The 25,934-nt window shown below is 37.3% G+C and overlaps 2 protein-coding genes across 8 annotated transcripts; both read right to left on the bottom strand.

Moving 5' to 3' along the window:
* Positions 1 to 3,465: 3,465 nt before the first annotated feature.
* On the bottom strand, positions 3,466 to 5,302 carry LOC136245466 (uncharacterized). 6 transcript variants are annotated; one of them, XR_010695871.1, is made up of 10 exons: positions 4,952 to 5,266; positions 4,760 to 4,803; positions 4,532 to 4,709; positions 4,438 to 4,477; positions 4,224 to 4,386; positions 4,033 to 4,173; positions 3,902 to 3,982; positions 3,764 to 3,850; positions 3,642 to 3,710; positions 3,466 to 3,590 (listed from the first exon to the last, which is right to left on the bottom strand). XR_010695871.1 is itself a non-coding variant. In XM_066037002.1 (9 exons), the coding sequence occupies exons 1-4, from the start codon at positions 5,074 to 5,076 to the stop codon at positions 4,329 to 4,331; spliced, it is 417 nt and encodes a 138-aa protein (XP_065893074.1). In that variant the 5' UTR covers positions 5,077 to 5,302; the 3' UTR covers positions 3,466 to 3,590; positions 3,642 to 3,710; positions 3,764 to 3,850; positions 3,902 to 3,982; positions 4,033 to 4,184; positions 4,224 to 4,328. The 6 variants fall into 6 exon arrangements, 2 of the variants coding, with proteins under 2 accessions (XP_065893074.1, XP_065893073.1); XR_010695870.1 differs by having other exon boundaries at positions 4,442 to 4,477; positions 4,952 to 5,265; XR_010695873.1 differs by having other exon boundaries at positions 4,442 to 4,477; positions 4,532 to 4,627; positions 4,952 to 5,264.
* Positions 5,303 to 6,903: 1,601 nt separating this feature from the next.
* On the bottom strand, positions 6,904 to 25,902 carry LOC136245708 (dynein axonemal heavy chain 10-like). Of its 2 annotated transcripts, XM_066037193.1 has the most exons (9): positions 25,644 to 25,902; positions 18,867 to 19,217; positions 18,654 to 18,817; positions 18,282 to 18,503; positions 9,467 to 9,556; positions 9,224 to 9,414; positions 7,446 to 7,604; positions 7,212 to 7,326; positions 6,904 to 7,155 (listed from the first exon to the last, which is right to left on the bottom strand). In XM_066037193.1, exons 6-9 carry the CDS (start codon positions 9,245 to 9,247, stop codon positions 7,145 to 7,147), a joined length of 309 nt encoding a protein of 102 aa, XP_065893265.1. In that variant the 5' UTR covers positions 9,248 to 9,414; positions 9,467 to 9,556; positions 18,282 to 18,503; positions 18,654 to 18,817; positions 18,867 to 19,217; positions 25,644 to 25,902; the 3' UTR covers positions 6,904 to 7,144. The 2 variants fall into 2 exon arrangements, with proteins under 2 accessions (XP_065893265.1, XP_065893266.1); XM_066037194.1 differs by lacking the exons at positions 9,224 to 9,414; positions 9,467 to 9,556; positions 18,282 to 18,503; ... (1 more) ...; positions 18,867 to 19,217; positions 25,644 to 25,902 and adding an exon at positions 8,035 to 8,083.
* Positions 25,903 to 25,934: the final 32 nt, after the last annotated feature.

Here is a 25,934-nt window from a genome sequence, read left to right as displayed (position 1 = left end):
GGATTTTTATTTCGATATGTTATCAATACGATATTGGGGTAAATATCGAAATTTCGATACGATTTTCGATAATTTTTAATTGTGTGGGTGGTGTAATTGCGTGGGCGGACGATACTTATAAATATGCTTGAAATGCACTTTACACACAAACTATTGCATAAAACTAATAATAAGCCTAGGAAACTGGTAGACAAGTTTTTAAAGTGGCTAGATAGTACAGAACCAACCTTCATTTCTAGCGTGATTGCGCAATCACACACTAAATGCTGTAGATTTATCGAAATATTCTTCGATATTTCGCAAAATATTACCTTTTCGATAAATATCGAAATCTGCTAAAGCAGTATCGAAAATCGATACGATAATGATATCGACAAAATTATCGCGAAATCGATATTTTTTCGATATATCGCACATCACTACGCCAAACTATCACACATCACCGTCAGCAGCTTCGTTACAACTTCCGTAAACTATAATAAACTAACATTTCCAAGAAACATTAGCGCAATGATGCGCTGCTGCAAGTTTTTGCGGTGAGGCTAGGTTACTCTGCGATGGCGATAACGACTTCAACTAGATTACCTGGTGATAATAGCCGAATAGGTAGACTAGATCTAACTCAGAGTGACCATTCAGAGCGCCCTGTACCAGTAATCCCTGGCATGGCTGCTTAAGCTTGCTTGTCGCGATCGTCTAGCAGTCTAACTAGCTCGCGCGTTGTAGTCTCATTCAGTAGTATCCATCAGTAATGAAATTCTTAGCTAAATAACTTCCATTGCATACATTTTAAAAACTTAACAATTTTTTACATATGTTTACCGTACAATGTAAATATATGGAAAGTTAGAGGGCTTTGAAAGATCGTCTTTCCGTGAGTTTCCTGAAACAAGGAAATATACGTAAATCCGATCCATTTTTGTAGTGTTGTATGCATTGGTTGCCAGAGAAGCTGAAAACTCTGTATATGTAATAGGACGGTGGCTGTGGTGTTTGGGATTAATAGTGCAAGCATTGTAAACAGGAAGGAGTAAAATACACTGCTTGAAGTTTCTTAGTTTACTAGAGTGTCTAGTATATGGAACAGTTAATTGTTTGTTATTTTAGTAGTTTTTCAGTAAACCCGCATTCACTGATGTTTTACTGAGAGTTTAAAACTTAGTAAAACAATATGTTCCATATTATATACTTAAAGTTACTGATATTTTACTATCAGTATAGCTAACTTGGTACAACTACAGCTTAAAAACTAAGAACCTTCAAGCAGTGATAATGCGAGTCAAAGCCAAGCACTATTTCCTTCCTATTTACAATGCAAGAACTATTAATCCTGAATACCACAGCCAGCCATCCTACCGTAATTTACTTTTTGTTGTAAAATAATTTTTGTATGCAAAGCTTGTAGGCACCAGCCTATTATGCTGGCTTAATTTTGAGCATAATAGGTGCCTGAAAACATCAAGCATAATGCTAGCATAATAGGCAGAATAATTGTCATACTGCATGCAAAAATGCACGCCACTGAAAAAGGTTGTCTTACAACAGTCGATGCCACTGATATGGCATTAAGTAGTTATTTAACATGACTGTTATTATAGTTTACAATGCAGCAAAATTCTTATTGCACAATGAGTACTTTTTACATTTAACCAGTTGTTCATAAGCCAAAGTTTATCATTATTCATTAGAAAGTAACAAAACATGTGAACTGTGGCAATAATTGTGAGCATAATAGGCAAAAATTTTAGCACTGCAGTAGTGTTGTTCCAATATACTTTTACTAATACTTACTTTGGGAAAAGTATAGTCCTTTTTCTGTTAGTATTACTTACTAATACTATACCACATGTTGGATGATTTACTAAAGAGATACTCAATACTTTAGTAAAGGGATGGTTAGATACTAAGTACTTACTCTTTGCTTATAATTGCTTCATCAAGATTTAGTTAGTATTTCATAAGTGACTGATTCGTTTATTCAGTATTTCAGCTGAGTTCTTACATTATTTACAGCATATAAACTTTTGAAGATTTCTTTTCAAAGCCACCACAAGTAGGCAAGCCTTAAAAGTGTTCTTTGTGCTTAGGCTCAAATAATTACTTTGCTCATGTTGTTTGGTCTGTCATTAGTATAGAGTATATTAATTGCTTAGTTCGCTTTGGTATCTGGAATTGTTGGAGGTCATTGTAACTGTTTGGAATTTGGGAGTTATTAAATAATCACATGCCAGTATAACCATTGAAGAGCATAGAATAGATCCATTAGATTACTGGGTTGAGAAACAGGCATTTTCCAGTATTAGCTCCTTAATGGCCTGATATTTTAGCAGTACCAGCCTCAACTGCCCCTATAGAGCACATTATTTCAACTGGTGGGATGCTACTAGTGGAAAGAGAAACAAAAATTTAAACAGAAATATTTATTCAAAGAAATCTGTAGATTGCACTGGCAGATTCAGACTAATTGTTACTATATAACTGGTTAGATATAATTATGTGATGTACTGACTACTTACTATAACTTTTGGTAACCTATGCTTTAACAAATCAAGTTTTGGTAGTAAATACTTTAAAATACTTACTTTTAAAATTTACATACCAAAAGTAATACTGAGTACTTTACTATCATTGAAAGTCAAGGTTAAATACTAATACCAATACTATACTAACAGATTTCTTAATACTGGAGCAACACTACACTGCAGCATAACATAATAGGCAAAATTAAAAGCATAATAGGCTGATGTCTAAAAACTTTAATTTCATGAAAATTTCTTACACAAAATTTTTACATAAGATTGAACTACTCTAATAGAGCAGTCATTCATGTAAATCATTCAAAACTATTTACATAAAATTTTTTATTGCAAAAAATTTTTACATGAAAATAAAGCAAATTTATGGTATTACAAATTAAAAAATAATCTGACAACCATAGCAACTGTTACTAAGCAACAGAAATTTAAAAAATTACCACTGCAAAGACCAATCACACTTAACAACTGTTGCTATGGTCCCAAAGTGATGTTTGCCTTAGCAACAGTTACCTAGCAACCGTGTTGTTGCTATGGGCATGTATCACTATGGTAACACTAGTTGTCAAGAGATTTTCTTCCAATAAAACACTATTTCAGCCAGATTAATTTTTGTCAAGGGATTGGACCTTGACAAACAAGTGTTCTATTGCACTGTGAAAAAAGCTCAGAATAATAAGGTCTATAACAGTCTTATTATGTTAGTATTGGAATGAAATAGTACAGCATATATTATTAGATTAGGACTTTACTATAACAAGCTTATTGAATACATTTAAGACAGTCATATATTAGAGATTAAATCACTAGTACACTGCGGTGTATTATCAGACTATACTAAGCCTATTTCAACCATATATTGGCTACTATACTACTGTACTTTTTTACTTTCCTATAATCTGTGGCTACCTTAATTAAATAATTTCTATAATTATATTTGTAATGAATTTAATTCTGTAAATATGTTAAAACCACAATAGGTACAGCTAGTAAATCAATGTCTCCTTGGCCATGGCAGTATCAAATCAATTTCGTCGTTTATCAGTCTTTATCCAACTGCAGCAGGTAAGGCAGTAAATACAATTCACAAGTTCCATTACAAATTACCTGTATTATCATCACTATGTAGAACTCTGTGACAATCTGTTAGTCGTCTGGTAGAACTGTCCCACAGCTCTAATACAAAGATAGTAAATATAATGTGTATTCTGGATAATCGTTGGACTTACAGTTTGTAACAATAAGAATCTCATAAAACCACGACCTTGTCTGGAACCTAGTATTACCATGTAGAATGGTGGCTAGATCCCACAACTCTATTAAAGATGGTAAATATAATGCGTATACTGAACAACCATTATACTTACAGTTTGTAACAATCTTTTAAAACTGAGACCGACAATCCATGTACATCTAAGACAAGTCTGATAAGACCAGGTCTCACAACCCTAAATGGAGGCAAACATAATTCATATTCTGGATTATTTGGTGTACTTACCGGTGTTATCAGTGAGTCTAACCAGACATAAAACAGCCACTTAGTATGTGACTTTGTTGGGCTAACGTGTTACGTAAGCTCACAAGAAGCATCTGATACACTGATAACCAAGTCCAAGAATCTTGTAATCACTAAGTACAACTGAAACAAGACTAAATATAATATAATTTGCATACTCTCAGTGAACTTACTTTTGTTAGCAATACGAGCATGGTCAGTGAAATAAGGACAAACAAGACGGAACAGGTTCTTGAAAGCACTCAACTCATTTACAGTGACAGACAAGGTAGCAGCCGTCAGCTGTTGATAAAAAGTAGTGAAAAACATGAAGAAATGAGACCAGTTTCCACAAACCTAAACGAAGGTAAATATAAATTGTATACTGGACACTCTCAGTGTACTTACTTACAGATGTTAGCAATAAGAATCACCAAGTCTGTAATTCCTACCCCATTGAAAAGAAAATGAATAAAAACACAATCAGGCTTAATGCACTTACAGCTGTAATTAATTAGAAGATGACGTTGAACAACTCCGTGAAAAAAGAACAAAACTGTCCACATATGGTCACTACCAGATTCTTTAAAGGAAGCAGCTGCCATTGAAGGAAACTAACACTGCAGATATTATACACTGACAGCCTGTAGAACTAAGAGGTTCGACAAGAAACTGTACCTCTGAAGAGATAATATACAAAATCGTAAGAGCAGACCATGCATACTCTTACCGTTGATGGCTGATGAACTGTGTCCACTCGTCATCCGCCAGAAGCTGAGATATAACAGGATATAAAACATGTAATACGTACACAGCAACACCAAAGTTGAATCATTTGCAGGCCATTGTCATACAATACACAATAAACAATTTAATACGGCTAAACCTATCGTACAAGCTATCATTTTAGTCTAATACTTACTCATCTAGAGCTGTTTTTGATTGCTGCCATCGAAGGAATTGTCCACTTGGCCGTGCCACTTCACCACTACAGCCAGCAGGCTGAGGGATGTACAGTTGTGGTCCATAACTATCATCGTGGCTCATTGGACGATGGCGCCGATCGCGTACACTCTCTCCGCGAGATACACCGTCGTATCACTCACATTTACAACCTCTGATACAACAATAGCGACAAAGATGGCGACTTAATTGCATCAGTAATACGCATGCGCTCCCCTTCAATTTTAAACAAGCATTACTACGAACTTTTGCAGCTGTGCTAACTGTGCAAGAAACTCTAGATTTGTATGGCTCTTAGATTGAATAATTAATTTTACTGGTATTAGATGCTTTGCTGTATGAAAATGTGTGCGTATGAAATTATCACAACAAACTGAAGCTATAGCTATAGCATAGATAATATATACCTGGTAAGGTATATATTATCTATGGCTATAGTTAGCTAGCTATAGTGATTAACAGAAGTGTAGCTACTTATTGTAAAATCATCATGACTTTGTTTGGTACAGTAAAAAAAACCTTAAGTCACATGAGATGGTGATAGCTAATGAGATGGTGAAGCTAAAAATGAGACAATAATGAGATCTGATGGTGAAGCTAAAAAGTTATCACATTTAGTTAAGTAAACAAAGCCATACAAAGAATGTGTATTAAACTAAAGTATAATCTGTTTCCCATAATATAAGATGGGGTTTATACTAAAGTATAAGATAGTTAGTATAATGCAAGGCTATACTGAGATTATTTGTATAGTTTAAGCCATTAGATATACCATATTATATTCCTCTTTTTTCACAGTGTTGGTTAGCTAATCATTCGACATAATATGTCAAGGTACTATTGAGAGTATTATAATGTAACACATTCACTTGTCAGAATATGCATGATACACAAGGAATCGTGAAATAAAACAGTAAAAAAAATCTGATTTGCAGCTCCTTGTGAAGGAAAAAGTGGCAAAAGATCGATATACTTTAATAGAACAGTCACCGCTTGCTGAAGTATCCTAATAGAAAGTTCACAGATACATTAGATACCCTAATAGAACAGTCAAGATATGATTTTCTAGGAACATACTTGGGGCATAACTGGACATAATAGGGAAAATATTGGAGCAATGCTCAAAAGGATGATAGGCAATTTTAAAAGCATAATAAACTCAGGCCTATCCATCCCACAATCACAATGTTTTGCAAAATTCAATCCCACAATCACAGCTTACTTGGTTTCCTATATAAGAGAAGAAACATAACAGAAATCTTATGATTTCTGGGTGAGATACTGCAGGTGTGCAATGTATGAGATATATGCACTGTTTACAGTGCATATATCTCATTAACATTTTGAGATGGTGCAATATGTGATATATATACACACTGGTTTTCCTTTGATCTAAGGTGTCATAGTAGTATAGAAATGTGTACTTTGCTGTCACCATTATAGCACTTGTGTACCTGTTAAAATATTTCATAGAAGTTGTTGTAATAATTCAAGGTACTGATCATGACTAATGATTCTAATCATTGTAAAGCTGATTGGTAGTTTGGAATGCCTCATTTTAATAATAAATACTTGAGTTGTAAAATGTGACATTGATAAGGCTGATTTCCATATAACTGCCCAAACCTGTTACAGGTGTAACATCATTCCCTGGCACAATCATACTGCATTGATTACTCCTGCTTGCTGATATATACCAATTGCAAGGTGTGTCTACTGTCTATATAGACCTGTCTTTAATATGTTGTGATGCACCGCTAAATTTTAAGTTCAACCCTAGAAGTTAAAGTACACTATTCACCTGTTAAGTTTCAATACTAAAAACTCTACATGTTTGTCTTTACATTTGTCAACTTGAACACTACGTTTTACCACTGGAACCCTATATACTTTGTCTTTTAATTACTACTTTTTAATTACACTGCTATAAGCTGCATCATTATACAGTTTACAAACCAATGGCATGTACACACATACACCCTTAAAGCATCATTCTTCAATAGAGAAACAACATCAACTCTTTAGTCTTCTCCTCCAGTATGCGGCAGATAGGAAGTTCGAAAGGCATACTCTTGTAAACTCATCAATACCATTAGTCAGTTGTTCAATATCCAGATTAGCCCACAATGTCCCAGACCACTCCTTCACTTGTTCACAAGTTATCTACATAATAGAGGAAGTGATGTGATCATTACATATAGTAGTGTGGTACTACTGACTATTGTGAACTTCTTCTTCAGTCACTAGACTATGGTCAACCATTTTAGCCTCCTTGAACAAGTCCAGCCACATTTGCTCTAGTCCATCAGACAACTTAAGCTCCTCTTCGGGAACCTGTATATATAACACAGAATAATGTACTATGAATTAACATGGCACACTTGTACATGCATAAATACTATGGTATACATATAATGGTGAACACTGCTGTATATTTACACACGTGTAAGTACCTGTACATCATACATCACTAGAGTACGATATCTCTCACGAATGTCACGATATTTCAATTCCACAGTTAAAGAAGTTGCTCTAATATTGGCAATAACACTGAGAACAAATTTGAGATCTTCTAAAGTATCAGGTGGTCTCTTCAGATCTGCAAACAACCCCTAAGAAAATGTGATATTAAAATAATTGTTAACTGTATTAGCTAATCAAAGTAGTGCAAGTGTATGTTCTATTAGAGAGTTTGGACATACCAGTCCATTAATGTACACCACAAAACAAACAAATGTTTACATTAGTTAATTAACTCCTGTTATCGTATAATGAGTTATATATTTTTTCAAATGGTTAACTTTTTGAAAAATGCCAACTTGCAAACATGTTGTAAAATCTAAGAATGTCTAGCATGCCTCCCTACTAAATTAAAGCAGACAGCACAAGGCTATTCTTTTTATTATGAAGTCACATGTCACCATATGACATGAACTTGGTATTGAATCTCATCTGCCAGCCATAATCTGCATGCTCACTGTCTGTGATTGAACTAAAAACTATAATTGGTCACATCAAAAAGGACTACTGATTGCAACATACTGTTTTCATCCAAAGTGGTATGCAAGGATAATCGTCGGCAGGAAACTTAGCTGTATAAAGAATTTTGCATGGGAGGATCAAAGTAAAAAAGTGTTCTATATTCACCATACAAGCACAAGTGTTCTCGTGGTATTTATCCCAAATTTCACTGCTACCCATGCTATTCCCAGTTAATACCATACTCCTACATATACGCATGCTGTGCATTAGCGTTGCTATGTATGCAATTTGTCACTATGTACTAAACATGCGTCAACACTAATTGGCGCTACACTGTTAACATAAATTCTAGCCAATGAAATTACAATTACAACTTTTTCACTGCTGTCAGTGAAATACGGGATAAATTTCACTGCTACTATTGAGACTTTTGAATGGACAGTGAAACAGGTATGGTATTATGGGCAGTTATAGAACACTTTAATAGACCACAGTTCTATATCAGGTAGTTATAGAACTGCCAGGCCTATTTTGCAGGCTGATAGCCTACTTTGAGTGAGTATAATCACTCATTCTGGCCAGTACAACCAATCAACCAAGCCAGTGTAGGCTGATAGCTTGACTGTGCTGGTTGACCAGCCAACCCAACCAGTAAGAGCAAAACCACTGGATTTAATTTATAGACACACTTGAAGATTTTGATGATGGTTGCTTGTGGTCAGCAGCAGTGAACGTTCTTACTACGTTTTATTCACATAAACGGATGAGTCCTAGGAATATCACAGAAATATGCTTATTAAAGCACCACAATCAAAAACTTTTAGTTGTTGAGAAGATGGACTAGACTCACAAAACAACTAATGAAGGCGCAACACAGTGCAACACAGGCAAAACACAGGCGCAATGTCTATTCTACCGATGATAACACTACTCCGTGAGTTTCTAATTGTTTCGTGTGTCTTGTGTGTACCTCAAGTTGACAGTTTTCTATACCAGATAAAGCACTGCCTTCACTTCTGCTATACGGGAAATACAGCACTCGGCTTCGTCTCATGCTATATTTGTCTCTCACCCACTCTTTTCGTGCTACATTTCCCATATAGCACTCGCGACGGTGCTTTATCTAGTACATATATATCCATTCAGCTTCAATTTGTATTTATTTGACAACAGATGACAATTCTTGAAATTTTTGTAATCACTATCCAAATATACAGTACCATGTTCTTCACACTATATTAATATGTACCTCTAAATTGTCTTCCAGTTGCATTAATCTACTCTTTGCAGAATCATTTAATAACTTGCCAAGTGATGTCACCAAGTGATGTCACCAAGTGATGTCACCCAGGTCCTAGCATTCTCTTTGATAGTACAGGCCAGTGGCTCCAGATGTAACATAATACAATCTATCTCCTTCTTCATTGGCTGAGTCATCACCTGTTGTAACAGTACACTAATGAATTATACTGAGATATACAATATGTTATACCTCTTCTGATAATGCATCATAAAACTGAAGCTTTTCATCATACGAGGTACAGGAGGGATCCTTCTGTGCAAATTTCTCCAACATTATATCCTGTAGGAACACGTAAATTTGGATAAAAATAAGCAAACACTGTGCTATTACCTATTTCAATACAATAGTGATTAGCTATAGATCAAGACAAACAGTGTGGCCAAGAAAGCCAGTATGCCACACTATGGGTACTTCAACAGGAAGAAAGAAAAGTACTTTTATACATGCATCACTCCATGGTCCTTGATTAAGTTTTGCATTATAGCTGCCTTCCACCTTCGGCACTCCACATACCAAATTTACGCAATATCCCATATGGGTTTGTGAAATACAGGCCCTCAAAATTTTTTTTCTTCGCATTTTGCAGGGGCTTAATTTTTCTATGCCTTCACACACTCTCAAAAGCTAGTATAAAACATGAAATTGTACCTCGATTGCTGTGAAATTTGCGGTGTGGAGTTAAGTATGGACATCCCTAGTTCAAACTTTAGACAACTTTTTTGACAACGTTTTTGTGCACTTTTTGCTACTTGGTGAGAATATTTTGAATCCCATGATTTTTGGTTTTTTCTTTGTAACTCTGTAGCACTCACTGCAGTTCCTTTTAAACTACAAAAGGTTGAACTATGATAGTTAACCTATACATAAACAAATTTTCTTTGGTGGTTCACCCTGCAGGTGTGACAAAATAAATCTTTTGAATACAAATAATCATCCATAACTGCGTAAATACTGATCAGATTTGCACCAGAAAAATTAGGTCCCCATGCAGAAAAAAATGGAGAAAAAATAACAAAGAAAATAAGCCTAACTTTGAAGGTTTGTAGTTCATGAATGCATAAAGTGATTTTGCTGGAATTTGAATGTAAGGTGCCTAAGCTATAATACAAAAATTGTGTACTTTCCAAGAAGGGACCATGGAGTGATGCATGCATGAAAAACATGTTTTCTATCTTCCTGTTAATAATATCTAATCAAAAACAGCCAAGCTGTAAAAAAAGGTGCGGCCCCCAAAAAGGCCATGGTGAAAAAAGATGTGAAATCCAAGGTGGCGGCCAAGAAATGGCTGTGATGGTAGGTTAATGGTTACATTTTAATAACAACAATTCAAGTGAATTTGGTGCCAAGGCCAAGCGGCACAAAATTCACCTGAATTGTCGTTATTAAAATGTAACCATTAACCTACCATCACAGCCATTTCTTGGCCGCCACCTTGGATTTCACATCTTTTTTCACCATGGCCTTTTTGGGGGCCGCACCTTTTTTTACAGCTTGGCTGTTTTTGATTAGATATCACTTCTTTTTGTATTTGTATACTGCAAAGCCAGCCTATGGCTGGCTTTGGGGCTTTTTTAACCCATGTGTTTTTTTCTTTACTACAGGAAGAATAAATGAACTTAAAGAAGAATTTTAGTACTTCAATTATTTTTGAATTTATTAGTAACTATACAAATTATATACATATATTTATTACATGCCCATTATTCCCCACAGGATATTTTTTTGCAGCTGATCTCTCTACTGGGTGATATTTTTGTAGCTGAACTCTCTGCAGGGTGATTAGTTTGCAGCTGAACTCTCTACATGATGGTTTCTTTGTAGCTGAACTTTCTACAAGGTGACTTCGTCCAGCTGATCTCTCTACGGTGTGATTTGTTTCTAGCTGAACTCTCTACAGGTGATTTGTTTGCAGCTAAACTCTCTACATGGTGGTTTCTTGTAGCTGAACTCCCTACATGATGGTTTCATTGTAGCTGAACTCTCTACAAGGTAACTTCTTCTTTACAGGGTGATTTGTTGTAGTTGAATTCTCTACAAGGTGGTTTGTATGAGGCTGAACTCTCTACATGGCAGTTTCTTTGTAGCTGAACTCTCTACAGAGTGATTTGTTTGCAGCTGAACTCTCTACATGATGGTTTCTTTGTAACTGAACACTCTACAAGGTGACTTCTTCTAGCTGATCTTTCTACAGGGTGAATTGTTGTAGCTGAACTATCTACAAGGTAACTTCTTCTAGCTGATCTCTATACAGGGTAATTTGTTTGTAGTTGAATTCTATATAGGTGGTTTCTTTGTAGCTGAACTCTGTACATGATGGTTTCTTTGTAGCTGAACTCTTTACAAGGTGACTTCTTCTAGCTGAACTCTCTACGGGGTAATTTCTTTGTAGCTGAACTCTCTATATGATAGTTTCTTTGTAACTGAACTCTCTACAAGGTAACTTCTTCTAGCTGATCTTTCTACTGGGTGATTTGTTTGCAGCTGAACTCTCTACATGGTGGTTTCTTTGTTGCTGAACTCTCTACAAGGTGAATTCTTTTACCTGATCTCTCTACAGGGTGATTTGTTTGTAACTGAACTCTGTACAAGTGCGTTTTAGTGGGTGATCTCACTGCATGTTGATGTGTTTGTAGCTGAACTCACTAAAGGGTGATTTTGCTTGTAGCTGAACTCCTTGCTTTGTATCTAGTTTCTAGCTGATCTCTCTACAGGGTGATTTGTTTGTAGCTGATCTCTCTACAAGTTGATTTGTGTGTAGCTGATCTCTCTGCAGGTTGATTAATTTGCAGCCGATCTCTCTACAAGGTAATTTGCTTGTAGCTGAACTGTCTGTAAAGTGATTTATTTGTAGCTGATCTCTCTGCAGGTTGATTTGTTTTAGCTGAACTCTCTACAGGGTGATTTACTTGTAGCTGAACTCCTTACATTGTGTCTAGTTTCTAGCTGATCTCTCTACAGGGTGATTTGTTTGTAGCTGATCTCTCTACAAGTTGATTTGTGTGTAGCTGATCTCTCTGCAGGTTGATTAATTTGCAGCCGATCTCTCTACAAGGTAATTTGCTTGTAGCTGAACTGTCTGTAAAGTGATTTATTTGTAGCTGATCTCTCTGCAGGTTGATTTGTTTTAGCTGAACTCTCTACAGGGTGATTTACTTGTAGCTGAACTCCTTACATTGTGTCTAGTTTCTAGCTGATCTCTCTACAGGGTGATTTGTTTGTAGCTGATCTCTCTACAAGTTGATTTGTGTGTAGCTGATCTTTCTACTGGTTGATTTGTTTGTAGCCGATCTCTCTACAGGGTAATTTGTTTGTAGCTGAACTCTGTACAAGGTGCTTTTTTGTAGGTGATCTCACTGCAGGTTGATTTGTTTGTAGCTGAACTCACTAAAGGGTGATTTGCTTGTAGCTGAACTCCTTACATTGTGTCTAGTTTCTAGCTGACCTCTCTTCAGGGTGATTTGTTTCTAGCTGATTGCTCTACAGGTTGATTTGTTTGTAGATGAACTCTCTACAGGGTAATTTACTTGTAGCTGAACTCCTTACTTTGTGTCTAGTTTGTAGCTGATCTCTCTACAGGGTGATTTGTTTGTAGCTGAACTCCTTACATTGTGTGTAGTTTCTAGCTGATCTCTCTACAGGGTGATTTGTTTGTAGCTGATCTCTCTACAAGTTGATTTGTGTGTAGCTGATCTCTCTGCAGGTTGATTTGTTTGAAGCCGATCTCTCTACAGGTAATCTGTTTGTAGCTGAACTCTCTATAAGGTGATTTGTTTGTAGCTGATCTTTCTGTAGGTTGATTTGTTTTAGCTGAACTCTCTACAGGGTGATTGCTTGTAGCTGAACTCCTTACATTGTGTCTAGTTTCTAGCTGATGTCTCTACAGGGTGATTTTTTGTAGCTGAACTCTCTTCAGGGTGATTTGTTTCTAGCTGATCTTTCTACAGGTAGATTTGTGTTGATTTGTTCATTGCTGATTGCTCTAAAGGTTGATTTGTTACAGCTGAACACCCTGCAAAGTGTTTTGTTTGTAGTTGATCACTCTAAAGAGTAATTTGTTTGTAGCTGAACTCCCTACAGAATAACTTGTGATGTAATAAAATTCTATAATGGAGTAAATAAATTAGCCGAATGCTCTATTAGGGTGACTGTTCTATTAGAGTATCTCGATCTCGCATTTGCTACACGGAGTTGGCTTTCGAATCATAACTCAGTGGTTTGTAATCCGATTCTTCTGTACTACTGCAAGGACTTTCTATGAAGATTATTCCAGCTATACACCGATTTTCAGCTCATTGCTCTAAGCGGTTTGCCTAGTAGGCGTGAAAACTAATACTTTTTTATTCATAAAAATCGATCGCGTAATTGTGACACAGGTTGGGTTTTGTGTCATATCTCCGTGGTCTTTATCTCGATTCCTTTCAAACCACCAAAAGGCACTCCTACGATGGTTACTCCATCTACATAGCAATTTTCAACTCATTCCATGAAGCGGTTTACCCTGTAGGCGTGACAACAAATCGATCTTGTTTTACGCGAATAATCGGTCATAACTCCTGAACCATTCATCAGATTTGTACCAAATTTGATGCTAGGATTCGCCTTTGGACTCCCTTTCTGTGTGCCAAATTTCAAGGCGATCGGAGTACGCGTTTGCTTGTTATAGCAATTTTTGCAAGTGTGCGAAAAGACGAAGAAGAAAAAAACGAAGAAAAAAAAACGAAACTTTGGCAGCTCGTATCTCGGAAATGGCTGGAGCGATTTCCTTCCAATTTGGAATGTAGACTCCCTTGGCTGGCGGGCAACTGTGTAGCAAATTTGGTTCCAATCAGATAAGTGATCACCGAGATACAAAGGCGTGAAAATGACGTTTTCGTTCTTCCTGTCAATATACTCACGGTGTGGCGCGCCGGCTTCTTGGGCCGCACGACACACTACCGTGTGTCTTGATCACGGTGTGGCGCGCCGGCTTCTGGGGCCGCACGACACACTACCGTGTGTCTTGATCTAATCCAAAACAGCCAAGCTGTAAAAAAAGAGTGCAGCCCTCAAAAAGGCTATGGTGAAAAAAGATGTGAAATCCAAGGTGGCGGCAAAGAAAGGGCTGTGATGGTAGGTTAATGGTAAAAATTTTAATAAGGCCACACCAAGTCAAACCTTAGTTTCTGGTCACCCGCCCGCATGGAAAACCTGGAACCCCAGTTTATGAGGACTATTATAATATACGACGCTTAAGTGCACGTGACCCAGCAAGAGACCGATTTTTTTGCTGCAAAAGATCGAGATATTCTAATAGAGCAGTCAGGGATTCTAATAGAGTAGTCATACTACCCTTAACTACAGTTAGGTATATATGCCGCACTAATAAATAATGTTTCTGACTAGTTTTGTCCTTGATTATATAGCTGTAATTAATGCTGCTTCTGTTACCAGTAGCTTGAGTAGCATTAACCACTAACTTAATAGCATCAGATAGGCCATAGCTTTAAAAGTTACATAAGAATATAATTCATATGTTGATTAGCCTAGTGATTCTTCCAAACTTCGACTTACTTACCAATGAACACTGGTACGGAAAGCTGGTAACATTCTGCGCGCTCAAACTTCAACTTTTCCACTGGACGACAGGGGCGGATCCAGGGGGGTTCCAAGGGTTCCATGGAACCCCCCTTTTGAAAAGCCTCTCTCACTCGAGATACTCTAATAGAGCAGTCAAATCGAGATACTCTAATAGAGCAGTCACAGTAGTCTTTTCAGGAGCAGTGTAGCAAGCTATATATCTAGTTATAAATAAGGAAGGAAATATAGTTGGTGAGGTGGCAGCTATTGTCAACAGGTGACAACTTACACAGCTAGGCTAAAGTTGCAATTTCAAAGTGGAACCCCCCTTTTTAAAAGTCTGGATCTGCCCTTGGACGACTAAAATTGTATGGTCCATGATTGGCAAGTAGAAGCCCTTAGTTAAAACATCAACTTTCCCACATGATCACTGAAAAACACTAACCTGGAGCACCCAATGACTCAAAACTTTGACAGTTACTTTTCTCAAGGTTTACAACAAGAGTTCACATTTGAATGAAGGAGTTTCTGATGTGTAATTTCATTTTAGATCATTTGAACAAATTAGCTGATAAATCATAGTGATATAGCTACTTTCCTGACATACCTATTGAGGCATTTCAGTTGCAAAGCTACATGGGCAATACATTTCCTATAGTGCTTAGCTATATATTGTTGTGCTCAGTTGTTTTAAAGCAGTGTAGCTAGCCATGATCCATCAACAACTTTCCTAGTGCATTTTTGCAGAAGTATAACTACTTATGCTGTTTGTTAAGCTTGACTAAATATAAAATCAACATGAATCTGCTAAATTGTGCAAATAATAATACTATACAGTGTGTCATCACAGTATACATTACTGGTGTATATGTAAGAGTCTATAGTCCTGAAGTCCTGATCATCCGCCCGCCCGCATCCTTTTGTTGGTTAGGGAGTGACCAGAAACTAAGGTATGACTTGGAGTGGCCTAACAATAATTCAGGTGAATTTTGGTGCTGCTTGGTCTTGGCACAAAATTCACCTGAATTGGTGTTATTAAATTTTTACTATTAACCTACCATCACAGCCATTTCTTGGCCGCCACCTTGGATTTCACATCTTTTTTCACCATAGCCTTTCTCAGGGCCGCACTCTTTTTTTACAGCTTGGCTGTTTTGGATTGGATTTCACTTCTTTTTGTATTTGTATGCTGGCTTTGGGGCTTTTTAAACCTATCCTTTTTTCTTTACCACAGGAAGACAAAAAGATGAAGCAAATGTTAAATACTTTAAATATTTCTAATTTTATCATTAAATGTACAAATTATATATATAATACATATATTTATTACAGAACTCTCTACATGGTGGTTTCTTTGTAACTGAACACTCTACAAGATGACTTCTTCTAGTTGATCTCTCTACAGAGTGAATTGTTTGTAGCTGAACTATCTACAAGGTAACTTCTTCTAGCTGATCTCTCTGCAGGGTGATTTGTTTGTAGCTGAACTATCTACAAGGTAACTTCTTCTAGCTGGTCTCTCTACAGGATGGTTTGTTTGTAGCTGAACTATCTACAAGGTAACTTCTTCCAGCTGATCTCTCTACAGGGTGATTTGCTTGTAGCTGAATTCTGTACAGGTGATTTGTTTGCAGCTGAGCTCTTTACAAAATGGTTTCTTTGTAGCTGAACTCTCTACAAGGTAACTTCTTCTAGCTGATCTTTCTACAGGGTGATGTGTTTGTAGCTGAATTCTCTACAGGGTGCTTTGTTTGCAGCTGAACTATCTACATGGTGGTTTCTTTGTAGCTGAACTCTCTACAAGGTGACTTCTTGTAGCTGAACTCTCTACAGGACGATTTTTTGTAGCTGAACTCTCTACAGGTGATTTGGTTGCAGCTGAACTCTCTACAAGATGGTTTCTTTGTAACTGAACTCTCTACAAAGTGACTTCTTCTATCTGATCTCTCTACAGGGTGATTTGTTTGTAGCTGAATTCTGTACAGGTGATTTGTTTGCAGCTGAGCTCTTTACAGAATGGTTTCTTTGTAACTGAACTCTTTACAAGGTGACTTCTTCCAGCTGATCTCTTTACAGGGTGATTTGTTTGCAGCTGAACTCTCTACAAGGTTTTATTTATTTATTTATTTTTATTTAACTTTACAAGGTAACTTCTTCTAGCTGATGTCTCTACAGGGTCACTTGTTTGTAGTTGAACTCTCTACATGATGGTTTCTTTGTAGCTGAACTCTCTACAAGGTAACTTCTTCTTGCTGATGTCTCTACAGGGTCACTAGTTTGTAGCTGAACTCCCTACATGGTGGCTTCTTTGTAACTGAACTCTCTACAAGGTGACTTCTTCTAACTTATCTTTCTACAGGGTGATTTGTTTGTAGCTGAACTCTCTACAAGGTAACTTCTTCTAGCTGATCTCTCTACAGGGTGAAGTGTTTGTAGCTGAACTCTCTACAGGGTGATTTATTTGTAGCTGATCTCTTGAATTCTCTTCAGGGTGACTGTTCTATTAGGATGACTGCTCTATTAGAGTATCTTGATCTCTCACTTGCTACACCAAGTTGGATTTCATGTTATAACCCTGTGGCTTTAAGTCTGATTCTTATACACCATTGAAGAGCCTTTCTAAGATGATTACTCCATCTGTACAAAGCATTACCCCAAGTGGTTTTTCTGGTAGGCCTGGCAAGTTGTCGTTTTTTATTAGCTAGTCTCGATTGCATAATTGTTACACACTGTTGGTTTTTTCGTTGTATCTTCCTGGTTTTTAGCTCGATTTCTTTCAAACCACAAAAGGTTTGAGGTTCAATAGTTAACCTATTCACCCACCAATTTTCAGCTTCTTCCCATAAGCGGTTTACCCTGTAGGCGTGACAACATATAGGTGTTATTTTTCGTGACTAATTGCTAATAACTCTTTGCCTGTTTATTGTATTCCAGTCAAAGTTGGTACCGAGATGCGCCTTTATACCCCCCTTCTCTGTGCCAAATTTCAAGGCAATTGGATATGGCGTTTGCGTTTTATAGCAGTTTTTGTAAGTGTGCAAAAAGAAGAAAAATAAGAAGAAAAAAACAAAGAATCTAAGCCAACTTTTGAAGTCGCATATCTTGGGAACGTTTGAAGCGATTTTGCTCAAACTTGGAATGTGGAGTACTGACGTTGGAGGGCGTGTCCACAGCAAAACTCGTCTTGTTTCATCAAGGCAGTACAGAGCTATGGAGGTGCGAAAATTGCGTTTTCGTTCTTCGTGTCAATATACTCACGGGTGTTGCGCGCCGGCTTCTTGGGCCGCATGATACACTACCATGTGTCTTGATACCCATGGTGTGGCGTATCAGCATGTTCCTATTTCCCTTTCTTTCTAACAGTGTAGCATACAAAAGAATTGTTTATGCTCACAGAATAAGAAACCATCATTGGAACATACACACTTTTACACAGTATACAACATACTCGTTGCAGCTTCCACAATGGTCTATACTTCTTCCACACTGACAGATACTTCAATATTTCCCCTGAATGTTCTGTTGTACCATAGCAGCTTTGTCTGCCACATCAGGGCGCATACTGATGTCTGAGAAGAATGTGAACGTCACTGGCTCATCTTGTCCAGGTACTTGTTGTGGAGTTTCCTCTATACAAGAACCATTCTTCCAATGTGGGAACAACTTGGTACTGAATATCAAATATAGTTTATCAATAGACTATATTGAATGCTACATTTACCCTTCCACTACATCCCTCATGGCTTGCATCATCAACTTGCACAGCTCATTAGATATCAAATATAGTTTATCAATAGACTATATTGAATGCTACATTTACCCTTCCACTACATCCCTCATGGCTTGCATCATCAACTTGCACAGCTCATTAGCAGGCAGATGAAGCACCACTTCTGGTGCTGACAGTAATGTCTCATCTATGAACAATGGCTTTTTAGAGCCCAGCACATGGTAAGATGAAGAGTTCAAACTTCCAAGCACCATCTATAGAAAAATAGGACTACAAATTCCTTAAAATTCACACCAATCTGACCTATAACACTCTTTAGAAATAGCATCAAAGATCTTTTTTTCCCAGTGAGCATAGTACGATTTCAGTCTGGGAGACTTGCCAGAGTTAATGTATACCACAACAAGTACAACGAGCACTCTGACACTCTGTAATAAATGAAGCATACAAGTTTCTAGCAACATTTATGCCAAGAACACACACATGTACACACAAATACTTGTTACTCAACACCTTTGCTTCAGGGAGTTCACATCCTGGTTTTGGTGGGGGAAGCTTAAACAACAGAGCAGAACAAACAGTGTGCAGTCTTTCATCAATATCACTACCATTCTTCTGTATCTGACTGGATAGGGACTCAAACTTGCTCAGTGCCTATAAGATGTACAAGTCATTGCATGGACAAATACTCTAATAGAACACACACGCCATTGGTTTATATTGGCAAATTAAAATTCACACATTCATACACACTTGACAATAAAGTTGTGAATGCTCAAAGAGTTCCAGTTTAATTGTTTCACTCCTGTATTAATTTGATGTGATCTTCTAGTAAATCAGACTATTCAAAAAATAGAATCATTAAGTCATTTGGCTTCATAAACGTTTGTTATCGTGGTTACAGACAGAAATACTACCATTAGGACTTGTTCCACAAGGAGATGAAAATTGACTATCACTATAGAGCCACTGGACCCAAAGCAGTGTATGATCCACGAACCTACTGACACCATCTTTGTCAAAAAGATTGATACACAATTGTTACAACTTTCTATGTGGCCATACAAGTCAACAATCACACTGGATGAACTACATAACTGACCCCTATTACTACCTGGTGTACCAATCTTGCCCACATAGTTACCATCAAGAGTAAAGATGGACATGCAGTGATCACATAGTTAGTAACAAGTACCTGATTGTTATTGGTGACTGCTACATCATAGGGACTACTCAATTGAATTGATCCAATAGTGTAGAGGTGTACCAATAAGGATTTTTCAGTTGAACCGATATCCTATTAATCTGTACCTAAAAGAGCCGATACCGATTATACCGATCTGATTATTGTATATTCTGTAAAATGTAAACCAAATAGAACTACATGCAGGTATAGCTACTGAATGATGCATCGATTTTTAGAGAAAACAGAAGTGATGTAACTATAAGGCTGTTAAGGCATAGGTCACCTATGGTGGTGTTGCCTCTAATACATAACCCAGACAATTAGGTACCACAAATATTTTAATAATACATGCTCCCCGGCTTGTCCGGATTACTCCGTGTTTTGATTAGTTTTCAAGATGGCTACTATACACAGATTTTCAGTTCAGCTTCCTGTGATGTAGTTCTTTATTCTTAAAGTGTAACAGCTACCGTTTTCAAAAGATCTGTGTAAGAATATTCTAACACAAATAGCAGTACTTACACGTGCAGTCATAAGGCTTCTTGTAACTTAGCATTTTAATGAAATAGTATAGAGAGACTTTCTATTTGTTTGTAGTGAGCAAAAAAGGCTTTTCATTGCTTTGCTGCAGTGGCGTATCTAGACTTTCGCTATTGGTAGGGCACAGTTAGGGCACTGTATATGCTGCTGAAGGCAGGGGAATTCCCCCAGAAAAAATTTGAATTTCAACAGCTGCAAAATGGTATCTGAGGCCATTTCAGCTACAAAAACATGCTTTTAGATTTTCATGAAGTAGTTTATAGACGTGGCTGTGGTAATTAAGAGTCACTTAAGTTAAAAGCACCACTATCACCTAATACAATGACCCCAATATTTCACACCTTTTTTTTTTAAATTTATTAAAGCTCTACAGCACAAGTGTTGAAGGTCTGTAGGACACCTGGTCCTACTAGAGCTGTACCGATATGGGATTTTAGCATGTACCGATATCCGATATGGATACCACCAAAAGAAGCCGATAACCGATAATCGATCCGATATTTGCATTACAAACAAAAGTCATAGTTAATCTATGCAAAAGTGTACAGTTACCTACTCTACAACAACATATGGATATATTCATTGCTCACTCTATGCCTGTGGTAATAGTGGCTTGGGTTTCTATTGTGCAATCCAGACAATTAGGCACACACAAACATTTTTATGTATACTCCCATTGAGCCTTAAACGGATATTTCTGCATTACTCCGCATTTTATTGGCTTGTGTGAAAGCTGGTACAGTAGGTTTTCTTGGTTATCCTGTGACTGTTCTTTTATATTACAAAGGTACTATATATGTATAGCTAACAGCTTCATTTATTTAAGACTGATAAGCTTTCCAGCAACAAACACTAGAATCGCGTGCATTTGTATGGCTTCTCGTAGCGTAGCGCTTGCTGTACAGTGAACAGTAAGCCACTGCTACTGAACAGCCACATGGATAACGTAGAAAACCAATATTATAATCCGTTTATGTACAAACTATTGCTGTATAAATATCGGTAGCGATATCGGTCCTCATACTGTTTTGTACCGATGCCGATATTGGTAAAAATTGCCATATCGGTGGCCGATATTTTGGCCAATCCGATTATCGGTACAGCTCTAGGTCCTACAGCCTGATCAAAGACATTAGTTACAAAACTTGCAGGGAAAGGTGTAACCATATGCTACATTATCCAAAAATTTCTAAAATTTACATACCAAGTATTGGGCATTTGACTTTTCACTGAAGCCATGTAAGTGTTGGTATTACAAGTCTTATGGGGGGATTATGAGTCACTATGTTCATAAAGTCATCATTTCATGTCAAATTATGGTAAATGTTGTGGAAACATTAGCAGGAACTCTAAAGACCGTCAAAACACCTTAGTTAACTTAGTACGTATACTTCATATCTTTGTCCTGTTTACTACATGGTAAGGGGTACAGGTAGCTAATCTGGAATGGTATTTCTATAGTGACATAGTTTAAAGTCCTGTGTAACATCTTAATTGGATTTGTGGTTAGCTTATGATCACTTCTCAGTGGTAGCACATTCCTTTCATCTTAAATTTGCATGATTTAACCTTTTAAATTTATTTTAAGCTATGTGACCCACAATACCCCCTGACCCATAATACTAACATCTTAGAGCTACAAGTAAGAATACAGTAGAAATATTTAAACTAAGAACCTGAACAGTGAAAAGCCAGCTAAATGGGCCTTTTGAATGCTAAACTAGTACTGCTATGTAATCACAGGATAAATAATGAAAAAAATGTCCAGTTGACAGCAATAATGAATTACCATGCAGGAGGAAAATCTGAATGTGGGTGGGAAATTGGAAACAATGAAATTTCTTGGAGTGGCCTAATTTAATGCACCTATCAATGTGTTGCCCCACTACCCCCCTTCGGCATCAAAAAAACTTGGGCGCATAATAACGATCATCAAATGCCCCATAGTAGGGCAGCAGTTTCGTGTCAATTCCCCCTGTAAAGCCCCACTTATGCCCGAGGGGTGGGGTGGTGGGGCAATACATTGATAGGTGCATAACCTGTTCAGATTGTACAGTAACACTAAAAACATTAGAACAAGACAACACTACACCTATACCTGATGACATCTTACAAGGATCTATAGATATGAACTACAAAAACACTAGGAAGACATGTCCTTATCATGATTTAGTCATGTGCTCAATTGATGGGTGTTAATTAGAATCATCGTAATTATTAGTCTTGTGCCCAGACCCCACTCACTGCGTGGTTGAGTAGGTGAGTAGGGTCTGATGACTTACACTACGTTTTTGGGCCCGCCACCATATTGCTTATGCATTTGTATCCATGATTCCAGTTGGCCATCTTTGTCGTTCTAGCCTATTAAATCGCATTACAGCTGAGGTCCCAAAACCCTTGTGTTTGTCACCAGACCCTACTCAACAAGACTACGTAATTATTGGCTTCGTGACAGCTCAATACTAATAAATTGGTCAGTAAGTTAGTAGAGAATAACTAGTTTCACTTGTTAGATAATGCAATGACCCATGAAAAGTTGGTGATTGTGGGTTTAGTAGTCTTCAGTTTGATAGGGCACTAGCCAAATTTAGCAGGGCCTAGGCCCTACAAAGCCCTGCCATAGATACACCACTGCTTTGCTGGTACTCATATTTGCCATCAGTTCTCAGAGCATTTGTGCCGAATACTGATATGGCAGAAATAACCATATCAGCAGCCGATCCGATCACCGATCCAATTATCGGTACATCTCTACAATAGCATGGATAAACTGATCATCATACTGGAACACTGAATGTGATTAAGCAACAAATACTATACTGTGATACTTACTGGACCAGATAGTTCACCATCACCAGTTTGTTGAACTGTACTGTACTAAATAGCTACCATTGGTATCAAACATGTGTGTACTTCCTGATTCCGTGGCAGTTACAGCTATTGTTTTGTCTGTTATACTCAAGCTGAATCACGAAGGACAATACAGTCCTTGATTATCCAGACTTTGAATATCTGAATTCCTGATTATCTGAGCAGTACAAATGACTGCCTCTTCTATTAGTTTTACACTATACTGCTTGTTCTATTAGAGTATTGTATGCTCTATTAGAGTGGTTGAACAAAGTGGATAAATGAGTGGGATTCACTTATCTGGACATCTGAACACAATTGTGATACACAGGTGTTTGGATATAACAGAGCACCCACCGTACACAAGCTGTGACAGTGGTGGTAGGGGCATGTATCGTGCAAAAATTTAAAAGTGTTCTGGCTTTTAAAGCATGATCACTATATTTATTATAGTGTATATCATGAACCACAGTAGTGGTTCATAATAAAGATCACCTGTTTTTTGCCAAAATCCTAATAGAACACACACCTAAATACTACCTTAGGAAGCTCACAAAAGAAGCCTTAGAAGTTAATTTGGAAGAAGTATAGGTCCACTGGAACATATGAAGTCATATATTAAGTTCATACCAGAGCGTTGTGTACACTGCCTATTGTTGGATATGTCAAAGCTGTATAGTACAAAGTACATTCAATGATACACTGGTGTTTGTTAACTCTGATAGTATTAGCTGACTATACAGCTACTGTACATGATGACTGACTGTTTAGTACTGTGTAATATCAAACACCACCAGCACCTCTTATTATCATGTTGGTTATCCGTAAATGGATTTATAAAAAGTAAACAAACTAGTGTAAAAAATTAAAACATGGGAATAGAGATTGCTGAAAAAAAGCAAAGAAGCAAGAGTCAAACAAGCAAACATGTTAAACACACAGATCTCTATTTGGACTCAAATAAACATTTATATAGAAGCATTCTCAGTACTTATATGGCTCTGATTTATGGAGAAACTACTGTACTATTTTTTCCTTAGTTTCTACCATATCCATTGAATCGAAATAGAGATCTCTGTGTGTTTAACATGCTGGCTTGTTTGACTATTGTTTCTTTACCTATTGTAACTTAGTTACTTTTTGGACAGATATCAAGTTACTAGTTACAAAGGGTGTACGTAACTAGTTACATTACTTAGTCACTTTAAAAGTAATAATTATGTTACATAACTTAGTTACAAAAGTACCTAGTTACCCCCCAACTCTGCCTGAGATCCAATCTTATCCCTGGTGGAGGAGACTTTCTTGTGTGCTTTAGCTAGTCCATCAATTATCTTCTCTACTGGTTCCATCATCATTCTACTGTCTGCTTGTTAGCCATTTTCTTCACAGCTTAAGACGATATCTTATTCTACAGTATTGACACATCAATTGTTCACATTTTTCACAGTAGAAATTCAGTTCCACGTCATGTTCATCATATAGCATTGGGACGTATTGACATCTTTCTTCTCAGATCATATCTACTTCAGCATGTGGCGGTCTTGATATTCTCGCTATAGACCCATTGTAGATGAACTGCTGCCATAGCAACATCCACCATCTTGGAGTACAACCCATTGTGCAACCCTGATAGCATAGGAGAGACCGTAGGTTTAACCTTAGCCGTAGAATGCAGAAGAAGCAGCTCTACTTCCCGGGTATTGTTTTATCCTTACAGAAAGCAACACCATCAGGATTGCAAAAACGGGTTGTATTCTAAAATGGCGGATGTTGCTATGGCAGCAGCTCACCTACAAAGGGTCTATGGGACTCATGGCAGTCGTTACACAAGAACACACCACATAAAACTATTTGCCATTTCATCAAAACTATTTGACAAATCCTTCACTTCTCTGCACGACCGTTTTCCTGCACTCTGGACAAGTATTTCTGTAACTTATATATAAGTCCTTTAAGACCAATCCTAGAGTACGCATCCCCTGTATGGCCACCACACCTACAATGCGATATTCAACAATTAGATAAGATCCAACGTAGTGCAGCACTCTATGTATTTAATGATTATTCTTGGAATAGTAGTGTTATTACTATGCTTTCTAATCTCAAATGGCCTACTCTAGATCAGCGTCGTACCTACAACAAACTAGTGATGTTTTTTAAACTTGTTGAAGGCATTATAGAGATCCCAACCCTACCACTCACATCAATCACCAGGGGGACACCACAAATGATACAGAATTCCACAAGCCAGAATTAACCTATTCCTACACTCCTTTCTACCACCAACAATCAAACTTTGGAACAATCTACCCAATCATATATCATCCTTAGACATTTTAAAAGAGCAATTGGCTGATTATTTAATGATGTAATTATACCTAATATATCTGTGTGTTTGTACTTGAGTTTACACAGTAATAAATATAATAACTTCACGAGACACTCGGAAGATATTTTGGCTGCTTGTACAGTTTATGACCATGAGCAGCTACTCTACGTACCATTTTAATCTCTTTTGCAGTCGGAGTGTCTTGCAATGAAATCAATGACGTGTAACTGCAGTGCACGTGTGAATGCACATGCTTGTCTGGTACATTGGATATCATCTCCCCGGGTATGGTAAATGCTTTGAAGCTGCACTGTTCGCCTATCAAACCTCAACGCTTGGAACTACTTTGTCGACTTCCATTAAGCTGTGAGTGTGACCAGCAGCCAAAAGAGAACTGAATGTCTCTTTCTCCGCATGGTGCTTATCGACTTTAATTATAAGCGCCTGCTCGAAGGTGCTTATA

The sequence above is a fragment of the Dysidea avara genome, chromosome 15, assembly GCF_963678975.1.
Source record: "Dysidea avara chromosome 15, odDysAvar1.4, whole genome shotgun sequence".
Lineage (NCBI taxonomy): Eukaryota > Metazoa > Porifera > Demospongiae > Dictyoceratida > Dysideidae > Dysidea > Dysidea avara.
The sequence above is the reverse complement of the archived record's forward strand: the minus strand, read 5'-3'. Positions and strand labels throughout refer to the sequence as shown.